The sequence below is a fragment of the Nerophis lumbriciformis genome, linkage group LG07 (genome assembly GCF_033978685.3).
Source record: "Nerophis lumbriciformis linkage group LG07, RoL_Nlum_v2.1, whole genome shotgun sequence".
NCBI classification, from domain to species: Eukaryota; Metazoa; Chordata; class Actinopteri; order Syngnathiformes; family Syngnathidae; genus Nerophis; species Nerophis lumbriciformis.
The window spans coordinates 12,889,853-12,903,433 of NC_084554.2; the positions used below are offsets into that span (position 1 = coordinate 12,889,853).

Consider the following 13,581-nt stretch of genomic DNA (forward strand, 5'->3'; position numbering starts at 1 on the left):
CTTTTTACACTTTTTTTCTTTCCATGATGGCAGGTGAGGCCCTGCCTCACCTGCCTCTAGTGACCGCACGTCACTGCTACTGCGGTAACTTCTAACAGACTTTTCCGCCATGTTTAATTGAGGACATGTGACCTCAAACCCCCGACACGAATGAGGTCTCATGAATAATTAAGAGTGTTTTCCTTGTGAAAATTTGTGCATCATTGAGTTCTGTCAAACAGTTAGGAGAGCTGACTCACTGGACATTTCATTATCGACATCCCAATCATCATTGTAGTATTTTTAAAACAGTATTTTTGCCAGTAAAACCGCTTTAAAAAATGCCCCGTAAGCCCATTTGTGATTCATTCCGCTGTTATAAATCCAGATTGTTTGTGAAGTGTCAAAGGAAAAAGAATAAAATAGTGCCAATCATTTTTAACCTTGTTGTTGTTCTCTCTGCTGCTTTTATTGTAGCTCGTTGACATCAACTGGACAGGCCTGACTAATTTACTGGACATTCCTGGGCTCACGTAAGTCCTGTCATGTCTAAAAACGAGCGTTTGAAAGTGTTGTCTCTGTGTTGAAGCCATGTTGGCACATGCATGCGTGCCAGTCTTAGTGCCTCTGCCCTTCTCTGGTGTCCTTTGTGGAAGCAAATACTTTCATTTAGCTTGTGCAATGCAATACTTTGTCATGCGTGCCCGTGTGCGTGCATGTGCGTGTGTGTGAGAGCTGCTCAGCATTGTGTGTTGTCTGCTGAAAGAGTTGTAAATCCAACCATCCAATTTCCATCTTGCAATATTTTATTTTCTCTAAAAGTCATCTGTGTGTTTTACAAGGCGTCTTTCAAAGTACTTGGTTGTTGCATCTTTTTATAAATTCACAAATATTGAAATGCACTGATCTGGTGCATTTTCAAACAAATACAATTTTGCAAGAAGCAGACTAAAACCTGCTAACCAATTATATTCAACAAGAGAGGAGAAATACGAATTTAGGGAATAATGAAGTTGAACAAGTTTGTATGCTATGCCATAGTTCTCAGACAAATAAGGGTGGATTTCCCCCATAAAGGGGAACTGCACTTTTTTTGGAATCGTTCACAATCATTATAAAAGACATGACAATGGATGTTTTTTTTTTTTTAATGCATTCTAAATAGGGGCGGCATGGCATAGTGGGTAGAGCAACCGTGCCAGAAACCTGAGGGGTTGCAGGTTCGCTCCCCGCCTCTTACCATCCAAAAATCGCTGCCGTTGTGTCCTTGGGCGGGACACTTCACCCTTTGCCCCCGGTGCCACTCACACCGGTGAATTGAATGATGAATGATAGGTGGTGGTCGGAGGGGCCGTTGGCGCAAAGTGCAGCCACGCTTCCGTCAGTCTACCCCAGGGCAGCTGTGGCTATGAAAGTAGCTTACCACCACCAGGTGTGAATGATTGATGGGTTCTACATGTAAAGCGACTTTGGGTACTTAGAAAAGCGCTATATAAATCCCAGTTATTATTAAATATTAAATAAACATAAATAAAAGTCAGCTTACAGCAGAGCTAATGAGAGCGCCATTATTCCGCCCATAAAATCCGATAAATAACCATTGAAAAAACACCAACAATACTCAATTTACATTTTGTGACTTAAATATTAACTAGAGATGTACGATTATATCGGACTGCCGATATTATTGGCCGATAAATGCTTTAAAATGTAATATCGGAAGTTATCAGTATCTGTTTCAAAAAGTAACATTTATGACTTTTTAAAACGCCGCTGTGTACACAGACATAGGGAGAAGTACAGAGCGCCAATAAACCTTAAAGGCACTTACTTTGCGTGCCGGCCCAGTCACATAATATCTACGGCTTTTCACACACACAAGTGAATGCAACGCATACTTGGTCAACAGCCATATAGGTTACACTGAGGGTGGCCGTATAAACAACATTAACACTGTTACAAATATGCGCCACACTGTGAACCCTCACCAAACAAGAATGACAAACACATTTCGGGAGAACATCCGCACCGTAACACAATATAAACACAACAGAACAAATACCCAGAACCCCTTCCAACACTAACTCTTCCGGGACGCTACAATATACACCCCCCGCTAACCCTAACTGCTTGTATTGGACATTTTAGATGCAAGATGATGCAATCCGATGTCAATATCGAATCAAGACACCCCTACTACTTAATTGCAATACGAAATGGCCATTTTGTAGATATTATTATGAGAACTGTGGGGTTGCTGTAGCTGTAGGGACTTGTAGCAACAAGCTATTTTAAAATGTGATTAGAGGTGGATATGTATAACCCAGAGGTGCCGTTACTCGTCCCGTAAATAATGCATGGCTCCTGTTTGTATTGCTTTGCTCCTGTCCACAGTGGCCTCTCTGACAGTCTGATTGAAGACATCATCTCCTCTCATCTGGTCTTACCCAACCGCATCACCGTGCCCCTGCTCGGAGACGTGGAACTGGCTCAGCTGCGCTTCCCCATGCCGAAGGTAAGATGACATTTTGGACAAAGTAAAGCATCCAAGTGGGTGTCATTTAAACACGAGGCCGAGCGGCAACACGGTGCGTAACCATGACAACAAGAAAAGACCATGGCAGGCTGCATCCTTGATTTGGACACCACTTGAATCATAATTATCAACATATGGGCTCTTTACAGCTCAAATAAACGTCATTAAAATGCAGAGATAGACTTTTTGTGGCCATTTGATTGAATTACTTTGATTTACAATTGAGTATTTTTTTAGCAATATTATTGATAATGGGATAGGATCATTTCTTTCTGGAGGTCTGAATGGTTGTTCTTTTTTAGACACTTTTCTAAACGCTCTGGAAAAAGTGAATCAACAGCGCCTCTGCTGGCTGAAGCCAAGTAGTGCAAAACGTGTCGCCTGAAGACACAATCAGCAATCAATAAAACACAATGGATAGATCGATGTGTAGGAATGCTAGTAATTGTATTGATTAGTTATCAGTACGGGGTGCTGACAGTTCCATCACTACACAGAGAGGGTCAAATTCCAGGTTTGTTTATTTTCTGTCTTCCAAGGGTGTTCTGAGGATTCACTTTTTGGAGGCTCAGGATCTGGAGGGCAAGGATAAATTCCTGGGCGGGCTCATCAAAGGCAAGTCGGACCCTTACGGCATGCTGCAGATCGGCAACCAACTCTTCCAGAGCAAGACCATCAAGGAGAGTCTTCATCCCAAATGGAACGAAGTCTACGAGGTGACCCCACTAGCACACTTCCTGGTCCTGCTGGCGGGTCTTTCCACTCACCGCTCTCCTTCATCAGGCGTTGGTGTACGAGCACTCGGGTCAACACCTGGAGATCGAGTTGTTTGATGAAGATCCCGACAAAGACGATTTCCTGGGAAGGTAAAAAAGCAATTTGTGCCAATTAGGGCTGTCTTCAAATAGTCGAACATCCGACGATTTGATTCAGAGGAGTCTGTGGGAGGGAAGCAGAATTAGGTACCTGATGCTTCCCGCGTACAGCAGGTGTGTGGGGAGGATAAATTAATTGCGTTCATCAGGTCGTCTTTAAATATTAATATAATATTCTTGTATGTAGTTTATGGAAAGTAAAAAAAATATTCTTATCTTCTTACAACTTGTCACTAGAAACTGGTTACTGTTTCCTAGTGTGACGTCAAATATCTCAAACATCTGGCCATTCGTTTTCACCTGCCACGTCTTTATTTGTCTGCATAAAGAATATTTCACTAAAAGTGTTGATCAGAAACTTCTTCATGGGGGACCCGGCTTGTCAGACACGAATCCCGCCGTAAATTGGAGGCGCCATCTCGCACAACAGGTGTAGCTCTTTTTGCTGGTAAAGGTTTCTGCAGGTTCACATACACAAACTTTGTTAGAACTTTTCCTACCTCTATTTCAGGGGTGGGCAACCCAAAATGTTGAAAGAGCCATATTGGACCAAAAAAAATTAAAAGCCAATCTAATGGCATCTCAACTGAGACTGTAAGGCAGGATTGAGAGAATGCTGTTCTCAATGTCGCTTCAATTCTGAGAGAAGTGAGTACCATATTTTTCGGACTATAAGGTGCACTTAAAATCCTTTCATTTTCTCAAAACTCGACAGTGCGCCTTATAACCCGGTGCGCCTAATGCAGTGTTTTTCAAACTTTTTTGAGCCAAGGCACATTTTTTGCGTTGAAAAAATCCGGAGGCACACTACCAGCAGACATCATTAAAAAACGAAACTCAGTTGACAGTAAAAAGTCGTTGTCGCAATTGTTGGATATGAATTTAAAGCATAACCAAGCATGCATCAATACAGCTCTTGTCTCAAAGTAGGTGTACTGTCACATCACCCCCTGACTTATTTGGAGTTTATTGCTGTTTTCCTGTGTGTAGTGTTTTACTTCTTGTCTTGCGCTCCTATTTTAATGGCTTTTTCTCTTTTTTTGGTATTTTCCTGTAGCAGTTTCATGTTTTCCTTTGAGCAATATTTCCCACATCTACTTTGTTTTAGCAATCAAGAAGATTTTAGTTGTTTTTATCCTTTTTTGTGGGGAGATTGTTGATTGTCATGTTGCTCCACAGTAAGTCTTTGCTGTCGTCCAGCATTCTGTTTTTGTTTACTTTGTAGCCAGTTCAGTTTTAGTTTCGTTCTGCATAGTCTTCCCTGAGCTTCAATTACTTTTCTTAAGGGCACTCACCTTTTGTTTATTTTTGGTTTAAGCATTAGACACCTTTTTACCTGCACACTGCCTCCCGCTGTTTCCGACATCTACAAAGCAATTAGCTACCGGCTGCCACCTACTGATATGGAAGAGTATTAAACGGTTTATCTGCCGAACTCTAGACAGCACCGACACTCAACAACAACACATCATTTGCAGACTATAATTACTTGTATACAAAAAATATTTTTAACCCAAATAGGTGAAACTAGATAATCTCCATACGACACACGGCACACTAGTGTGCCGCGGCACAGTGGTTGAAAAACACTGGCCTAATGTACGGAATCATTTTGTTTGTGCTTGCCGACCTCGAAGCTATTTTATTTGGTACATGGTGAAATGATAAGTGTGACCAGTAGATGGCAGTCACACATAAGAGATACGTGTAGAATGCAATATGACTCAGTTAAACAACACCAACATTTTTATGTTCCATTGAAAATATAGAACATTAGACATGGCGCTCAAAAATCTATCAAAATGTTTCAGTACGACTTTGGTAAGCTATGAAGCCGCACCGCTTGATGGATTGTACTGTGCTTCAACGTACGAGTATTATTATGGTGTGTGTATAAGGTAAGACATATTATCTGGCGTTTTGTTTCGCAATATTATGCAACAGCAACTTTTCTTACCTTCTGGTACCGGCTGATCTGTATTTGGGATCTGCATAAGTCCTGATAATGTGCGCGCTTCCCCATTTGTAGTCGTGCCGACACCGTAGTTGATAAGCTTCCTCTTTTTCTCTATCTTCTTGTTATGGGACATTAATCCTCCTCTGTTGCCATTTCTAATATAAAATAGTGTAAAGTTCTTACTTATCTGTCAGTAAACTCGCCATGAAAGCGCTAAAACATACCGGTGTAGTGAGTTTACATTATTCACCCAAGGAACTTTAGTTATTAGAGAGTTCCGGTCGGACGGTTTTTCATGGGACACATTTCCGGCGTTGCTATTGCACTAGTGAGCCACGGATGAGGAGATGCTGCTTTGTTATTGATTTAAGTAAAGTCTGAATGTCATTAAAACAGTTAGCCCCATCTTTTGACACTTCTTCCACTCCTGTCCTTGCACGCTACACCTCTACAGTAAAAATAACGGAGAAAACACACTGCCGAAGGTGAGCCACGTAAATAAGACCGCCCACAAAACGGTGCATCCTGAAGCGACTGTCAGAGAGCGGCTTGAAGATGATCTGTAAAACATCATCTATGCAACATTTTGACCAAAGAACCACCATTACATGTTATGTAGACCACAAGGAAGTGTTTTCCATTTAGAAAAAAAAAGTAATAATATGACTCCTTTAATGCGCCCTATAATCCGGTGCGCCTTTTGTATGAAAATAGACCTGACTAGACCCGCTCATCGGCAGTGCGCCTTATAATCCGGTGTGTCCTATGGTTTGGAAAATACGGTACTATTTTATTTGTTAATACTACTACTATTAAAGTTATTTGACCAAGCACGCCAAGTTAATGCAAAGTGGGACTGTTATTTATTTTAGATTATTTTTTACTTACGTAATGTTTTACCTGAAACGATCTGAACAAACACGACGTCGTCAGCGCGTCACATCTCGGTTGAATGTAGCAATCCCTGCTCGCCTTCGCCGTTAACTCTTTTTTTCAGCAGCTTCCGTTTGTCCAGAGACACGCTTCGGAATGCGATACAAGCCAGGAATATCTCTTACACGTCGTAAATTGGAACGTAAATTCCGCCCTTCAATATGGATACGGGCAATACTTGTGGGAAATATGAATAAATCCAAAGCCCTCTATACCAGTTTGGCTTTCTCAAATCTCTTGTCCATTGGAAGAGCTCGTATGGATCAATTCCACCAATTTAACTTATTTTTTCGAGGTAGCGAGCATTTGCAAAACTGTATACAGTTTGTCTCGGTCCGGTCCCTTGAGTTTATTATTTTGTGCGATCCATATTAATCCAGTTTGTTTTTCTTTAGCACATTATCGCGTGTACAGTACAGCCATGTAAACAAAACCTACGTCCAGCAAAAATGGCTACCCGGCACTCAAAATGCATTGCAAAATCAGGTGCCCTTTCAAGCCCTATAGAGGCCAGTGACGTTCTACTGACACCTAGTGACCACTCAATATACAGTACGAACATCGCAATCTGTTTATTTCTCTTTGGTTTTCAGAATCAGCTGTAGATTTGACTGATAGTCGATAATGGGCAAAACCTAACGAGCCACATTTGACTATGAAAATCCTTAGCTTAGGTGAAGACAGCCCTAGTGTGTCTTGAAGCGTTGACCTCTCCACTGTCCTACAGCCTGATGATCGACATGAGCGAGCTGCACAGAGAACAGAAGGTAGACGAGGTGAGCGCTCTCTCCGTTCTCCTCTCCATGCGCCTCCTTTGTGTCACAGCCAACGACTGATGTCCTTTTGCGTTGCTGGCAGTGGTTCGACCTGGAGGAAGCGCCCACCGGGAAGCTCCACTTGAAGCTGGAGTGGCTCTCTCTGCTGTCCACGTGCGAGAAGCTGGAGCAGGTACACCACGGTCACTGTTTCAGCGTTGTCTTTCTACCTGTCTGACCGGCGCCCTCTTGGACCAATCAGGTGCTGCGAAGCGTCCGCGCCGACAGAAGCCTGGCCAACGATGGCCTGTCGTCAGCACTGCTGGTGGTCTATCTGGACTCTGCTAAGAACCTTCCAGTAAGTTCAGCTCGATGCATTCGTCATCCACACGCACACGCCGAACCGGTTGAGTAGGAAATGCCAAGGGAGTCCACTTGTTCAAATAATACTGTAAGCAGAGGTCAGTGTTACCATAAGGCTTAGCATTTAATCAGTTTGTGCATGTGTTCTTTGGTTTCCATGGCGACTGAACTTCTTATGAAACCCGTGTGTAGCAGCAGCAGTTACTTTTATGATCAGCGTCCTGATCCCCACTGTATGGACATGACAAGGGGAAAGCCGCCTTTCATTGTATGGACGGGCTTTACGTAATGCTGTCTAATGCAAGGCAAACTTTGATATTATGTCGTTTTTTTATGCGCCAAAACCACTTTAATGGAGGTTAAAATATACCAAGCAGTGCCATTTTAGCTTTCTGTTAATAGGTGCATAAATGTGGGGCGGTGTGGCTCAGATGGTAGAGCGTTCCCCCCCCAGAAACTGGAGAGTTCCTGGTACCAACTACTGTGTCCTTGGGCAGGACACCTCAGCCACATTGCTCCCACTGCCACTCACAAAAAGAGAATCTCAGTCTCAATGGGAATTAATTGGTAAAAATTTTTTTAAAGAACATTCGCACGACATGAAAACATTCAAGATATCTAATTAATGCTTGAAAAAAACAAATTCAGGGCCATTCCACCAAGTTAGTGCCATTTGCCTCAACCTTTTAAAAGGAAATGTATGAATGCACGAAAACGTTGTGTGCAAATTATGCTATCCTGCACGTTGATCTGATTGAATATTTAATGAGTACAATTCAAAATAATTCAACTTGAACACTGAAAAATAGCATTTGCTGCCCGTCGTCACTTCCTAAAATTAGACTTTACCATGACAGAACGGCAATCTATTTGTAGCATCGGGGGCGTGGCTGTCGCCCCAAATCAATGAATGCATGGGAAACGCCGTATGAAATACATTATTTTAAATGATTGACGTTTTATGTGTTTTTACACATGTTTATTTACTCCTTATGCCGACTATTTCTTTAAAACACAAAACATTTTTGTTAGAATTCACACTTTAGGTGTGTTCTCGGTTGGGTTTCACTCAATCCTGTTATCTGAACACATCACCCCTTTTGATAAAGTCACAAGTTCTACAGGAAATTGCATCAGGAACTAATTTTCTTTTTTGTTTGTTTAATATTTCAACTATGACTGCTCAGCACAGTCCTGTCACCTAAATCTATTTCTAAATATGATTTCTTTTTTAAATAAATTTTTTTTGTTGTCTGTAATGTGCTCAGCGTCAACATGCTTGTAGCATAAATGCCATGTGGCTGTATTTCATGTATTTGCTAGTACTATGCTAAAACTCACTCCTGATACATTCAGTCCTGTTACTCAATGAGTCATCTTCGGCTTAGCCAACCTAATACGAAAGTGAAATAAAGTTGCCTGAGATGGGATAGTACACATTTTGAGTACTGCAGTTGCACTGTATTATCAGATTTTACGGTTGAAAAAGAGTCAGAAATGTAAGTTTATTTTTGGAGAGGCACAACCATCAAATGACATTGAGTTGGTGGAATGGTCCTGCCACTTCTTCTGAAATTCTACACTTTCTGGCCCAGAAATTCCCAATTAACCAATTTTTACACATTTAAAACAAAACTTCTCAATTTCCGTAAATCCAGATTTTGCGGACAGTGTTAAGCTTAATCTTTTTAAAGGGAAACTGTACTTTTTTTGGAATTTTGCCTATCAATCACAATCCTTATGCAAGACATGACGACGGATGGATTTTTTAATGCATTCTAACTTGTAAATAAAAGTAAATAAGAGCCTCTATTTCGCCCATAAAATCCAATAAATAACCATTCAAAAACCGCCATTTACATTTCTTGACTTGAAAATTAACCAAGTACTAGTGATATTGTTATTATAAGTGCTAACGCAGACAAACTATTTATAGTGGCGCTGTGATCACAAGCTTGTGTCCTTATGTTTAAATCATCGAGTGGTCTGCTGCTTCCTCGCTACCTGTAAGTTTATTCTAGATCATAAATCATGCATCTCACCTGGACATGAGAAGTCTGAGTAGGTATTCCGACAAGTTGGTACACTTTGACAGCCATTTAGGACCCGAAACCCCAACCCTTGTCTTCGTGAGGATTATGAGACATTCTTCACCCAAAGCGGAATATAACATCCTAGCAGTCGGCAGCCTAATCACTGCAGACATTGTACAGTAAGTGATATTTTATTATGTTTGCTGGCTCTCATGAAGTCTGCAGTGAGTAATAATCAGTGATGAATATAAAAAAAAAAAGTAAACATCGTTTTTGAAATTAATGTGATGCGTATGCTTGAAATTATTAAATAGAATAGAATGGACTTTATTGTCATTATATTTGCATATAACGAGATTAAGGACTCCAAGTTCAGGTGCGGTAGTGGGAACAAATACGGGATAAAAATAAATTACACAAGAAGTAATAAAGATAAAACTAAGAATTGAAATAAATAGACTACTATTCAATAAAAATAATAAGCAATCCTGTACAATATACAAAACAATATACAAAATACTGTACAATATACAGAACAAGACGAGAGTACCGGAGTGATAACAATCAGTGTGTGAGTGTATTGCACTCGAATGGTAATATTACACAGTAGGGTATTAGGGTAGGATATTGTATATTAAATACGTAAATATTAAATGTCATTATAAATGTGCCCATTACTCCATTACATATATACTTACATCGTGTATCCTTAATGGAGGTGTTTGGATGTTTTTTTAAGGGTTTTATATGCGGAATTGCACTGCTTGAATAGGCTCCTTTGTAAGCAAACTATTGATCGCATTTATTTAATATTTACAATGTAAAAAAAATACAAATAACATTCATCGTCATGTCTGTCATAATTATTGTGACTGATAGCCAAAATTCCCAAAAAGTGCAGTTCCCCTTTAAGTATTCACATGCAATATCTACACAAATAATCTTCTCTAGTTGAGAAAAATGTTGTGACGTTCACTCCCACTTTACACCTTTTTTCAAGCCTAATGCTCTCCTGGAATGTTGTAAGGCGGGTCATGTTTCCTCATATTCTTGGTTCATGCTACCGGCCATGAAAGAAAAGGCCCCCCGCAGTCATACTTTATGTACTTTTAGATGCTCATGTGGCTAAAAGTGTAGTCAAGTAGTGCTAGAATGGCTAATGAGAATTAATGATTGTCTTCGCATTCATTGTTTCATACTTCTTCTTCCTCGTCTCTCCTCACCAAGAGCATCTTCAGCGGCAGTTTAGGATGTGGGAATTTAAGCGAGAGACGAGCGTCGGGTCTGGTGTTTTGCGAGAGCAGCAGCTCAGAGTATCGCAGCATCGGCGTGAGTGACCCTGCATGGTGCTCAGTGCTGTGACGTCTGGCTTTAACATGTTAGTTAGCTGCACGGCTAATTGATGAACTGATATCCGACCGCCACCGCATTGGGATACACATGCTCCATCTAACTGTATATACAGTATAGATGCAGTGTTTCCCACAGTACTGAAATTACTATTAATGTAGTCTAATTTCTCCGTGAAGCATGTGCATGTATTTTTTATTGACGCTGTAGGAGGCAAAAAGACTGAAAAACATGAAAAGTTAAACAAATATCTTTAATAATAATAATAATTGTGTTTTTTTAATGTCACAAGCAAGACTGGGCTGTCTGTCAGTGTTTTTAGAAGGGAGGGTTGTAAGAAGGGCACAGCAGCACTGGCTGCTGTTTGAAAAGACCAATACGTGCTTTCATGTTACTTCTAAACGGGTCCAATAAGACCAGAAAAAGTGGCTAAATTTGTCCTTTGTAAAAAATCAAAATTTTTGTGGTCTGAATACTCGCTAATTTGGCAACACTAATTTTCCTGCTACGTTTTCTTATTCTCTGGCAGACCGTTTGCGCATGAGGTGTACTGTATGTCAACAGCTCAAAAGAAAAAAAAAAGTTGGTTTGATAAAAAAAGATTTAAGCCATAAAATGACTAACAATTGGAAGTTGAAGAAATTCACCTCAATATTGGCCCTGCGATGAGCTGGCGACTTGTCCAGGGTGTACGCCACCTTCCGCCCGAATGCAGCTGAGATAGGCTCCAGCACCCCCCGCGACCCAAAAGGGATAAGCGTTGTAGAAAATGGATGGATGGATAAAATGACTTGTGTTAATAGCTGGCAATCATGATTTTCACAAAAAAGATCTAGAACAAAAGGTTTTAAAAACAGATGCTATTGTGGCTGCTTGGGTTGTGCGATATAGACGATGTACAATATGTAAATTATATAAATTTAGCTAACGATAGAGATTTTAATTCTATTGCCCTGTCGTGATAAAGCATGTTGACACATTATAGCTGTGTCTTGCATCAGAAGAACAATGTAATATCCTTGCTCGCTAATATCTCTCCCCAGTGCAAAGCCGCTTCTAAATCACTAATCCTCACCTTCATGGCGGCAAATAAACTGTACATTTCTTACAAATATCATTATCACTGGAAGACTAGAAGGCAATGATTAGTTAGACATGCTACACTACACATTGTGGGAGCTGTTAAATGTGAACAGGGTTGGGCGACTCGATACAAATATCGACAGTAACGATACCAAGTATAGTACTAGGATTTGCAATTCTGGTTGGAATTGCCTGTGAATTCCCTGTGTCGCAATCTGCCGAACCGCCGATACTCGTGAGCGGAACTGAAATGCTTGAATGTCCAGGGTGAGTGCAGTGTGTGGATGTGGAAACGATTTGAATCAGTGGAGAAATGTGGCATATGGACAGGTTTGTATATTGGCCATTTATTTTCAATGAGGGGGAAATTCACGGTAATTCTGGGTGATCAGGGAATCTTCGGAACGGGGAAATACAGTATGCTGGCTTGAATGTCCAGGGTGAGTGGAGTGTGTGGATTGTAGAACGATTCAAATCGAATGGGAAATGTGCGATTAATAAATTGTATATTTCTCATTCATTGTCAAGAAGAAGAAAATTACCGGAAATTTCAGAAAAAACGGGAATTTGGGAAAAGGGAAAACTTGTTTTGCGTTCGATGTATAGAAAGAGCAGTGTGGGGGGATGGTTGAAAGTTTGGAATCAGGTTTAAAATTTTGAGAAATTAGGGCATTGTAGACTATGAATATGTAAATTCATTTGAATGGAAATTTCCTAGAGATTTGGGAATATCTGGAAAACCGGGACTTTTTGGACAATTGTCCAAGATGATATGAATGGGTTGGTGTTGGATTTTTTCGGAATCGATTGAAAAATGTTGACAAAGCAGCAGTTTGAATTGAGAACGGGTATTTTGGAATTTCGGGAAAACCGGGAATTTGTACGAAAAGAAAAATGGGAATTTTGTTGAAAAATGTGGACTGTGAAAACTTTCCAGCTAGAGGTGAAAATAGGGTTTTGGAGAACCAGGATTTTGGGGGAATTTCTACAAGTTTTTTAACTTGGAAAATGGTAGTTTGATTGGAATGGTTCCACCATCTACACTCTCCACTCACTTTGAACAATCGGGTGAGAAATGTGGGAATTGTGCAAGTTCGAAAAATGGCCAATTCATTTTCAATGGGAAAAATGTTCCGGAAAACCGGCAAATCTGGGTACTCTGGGATATTTCTGAATAATTTTTTTTTTTGTGAGCACACGATTCCCGGTCAAGCCGAACGTTTTGATACTCGAACGGTTCCGATCGAGTGGTCATCCGGCAAACTTTTGGAAGAATAATAATAAATTGATGACATTTTTGTGTAGAAAACTTTGTGTGAATGCTTGGGTATTGACACAATTAGTATATGGTCGATACTACACTGATTAGATCTATAGTAGGGCAGCATTGATTAAATTGTTAATTTGATTAGATAAAAGCTTTGATTTATATTATTTTGCTTTGATTAACTGTTTAATGTTAGTGTAACTAATAAAAGTTGACAAAAGCCAACTGCATTGATTGGTTTGGATTATAAAAACACGGACATTGTTTCTGCATGCCCGCTGCAATGGAGCGCACATTAATTAAAGTGTGGGTGACGTGAGCTGTGTGGCAGTGAACAGCAGATTTTTAAAAATAAATAAAAAACTGTATTCATGCACATATGTTAAAAGTGTAATTTCAATATTGATGATGTGCATTTATTCGAAAATCAGAATGAAGGTTATAGCAAGC

At 40.3% G+C, this 13,581-nt stretch overlaps 1 protein-coding gene across 4 annotated transcripts in view; it reads left to right on the plus strand.

The window, feature by feature from the left end:
* Positions 1 to 13,581, plus strand: part of esyt2b (extended synaptotagmin-like protein 2b) — a 93,933-nt gene that overhangs the window by 49,611 nt on the left and 30,741 nt on the right. For 2 of the 4 annotated variants that reach the window (XM_061965799.1, XM_061965800.1), the window contains exons 7-14: positions 457 to 512; positions 2,374 to 2,494; positions 3,055 to 3,231; positions 3,299 to 3,381; positions 7,008 to 7,056; positions 7,139 to 7,228; positions 7,298 to 7,393; positions 10,659 to 10,760. In XM_061965799.1, the coding sequence (XP_061821783.1) occupies positions 457 to 512; positions 2,374 to 2,494; positions 3,055 to 3,231; positions 3,299 to 3,381; positions 7,008 to 7,056; positions 7,139 to 7,228; positions 7,298 to 7,393; positions 10,659 to 10,760 (774 nt within the window). The remainder of the gene's footprint in view (positions 1 to 456; positions 513 to 2,373; positions 2,495 to 3,054; positions 3,232 to 3,298; positions 3,382 to 7,007; positions 7,057 to 7,138; positions 7,229 to 7,297; positions 7,394 to 10,658; positions 10,761 to 13,581) is intronic. The other 2 variants (XM_061965801.1, XM_061965803.1) reach the window with 1 other exon arrangement.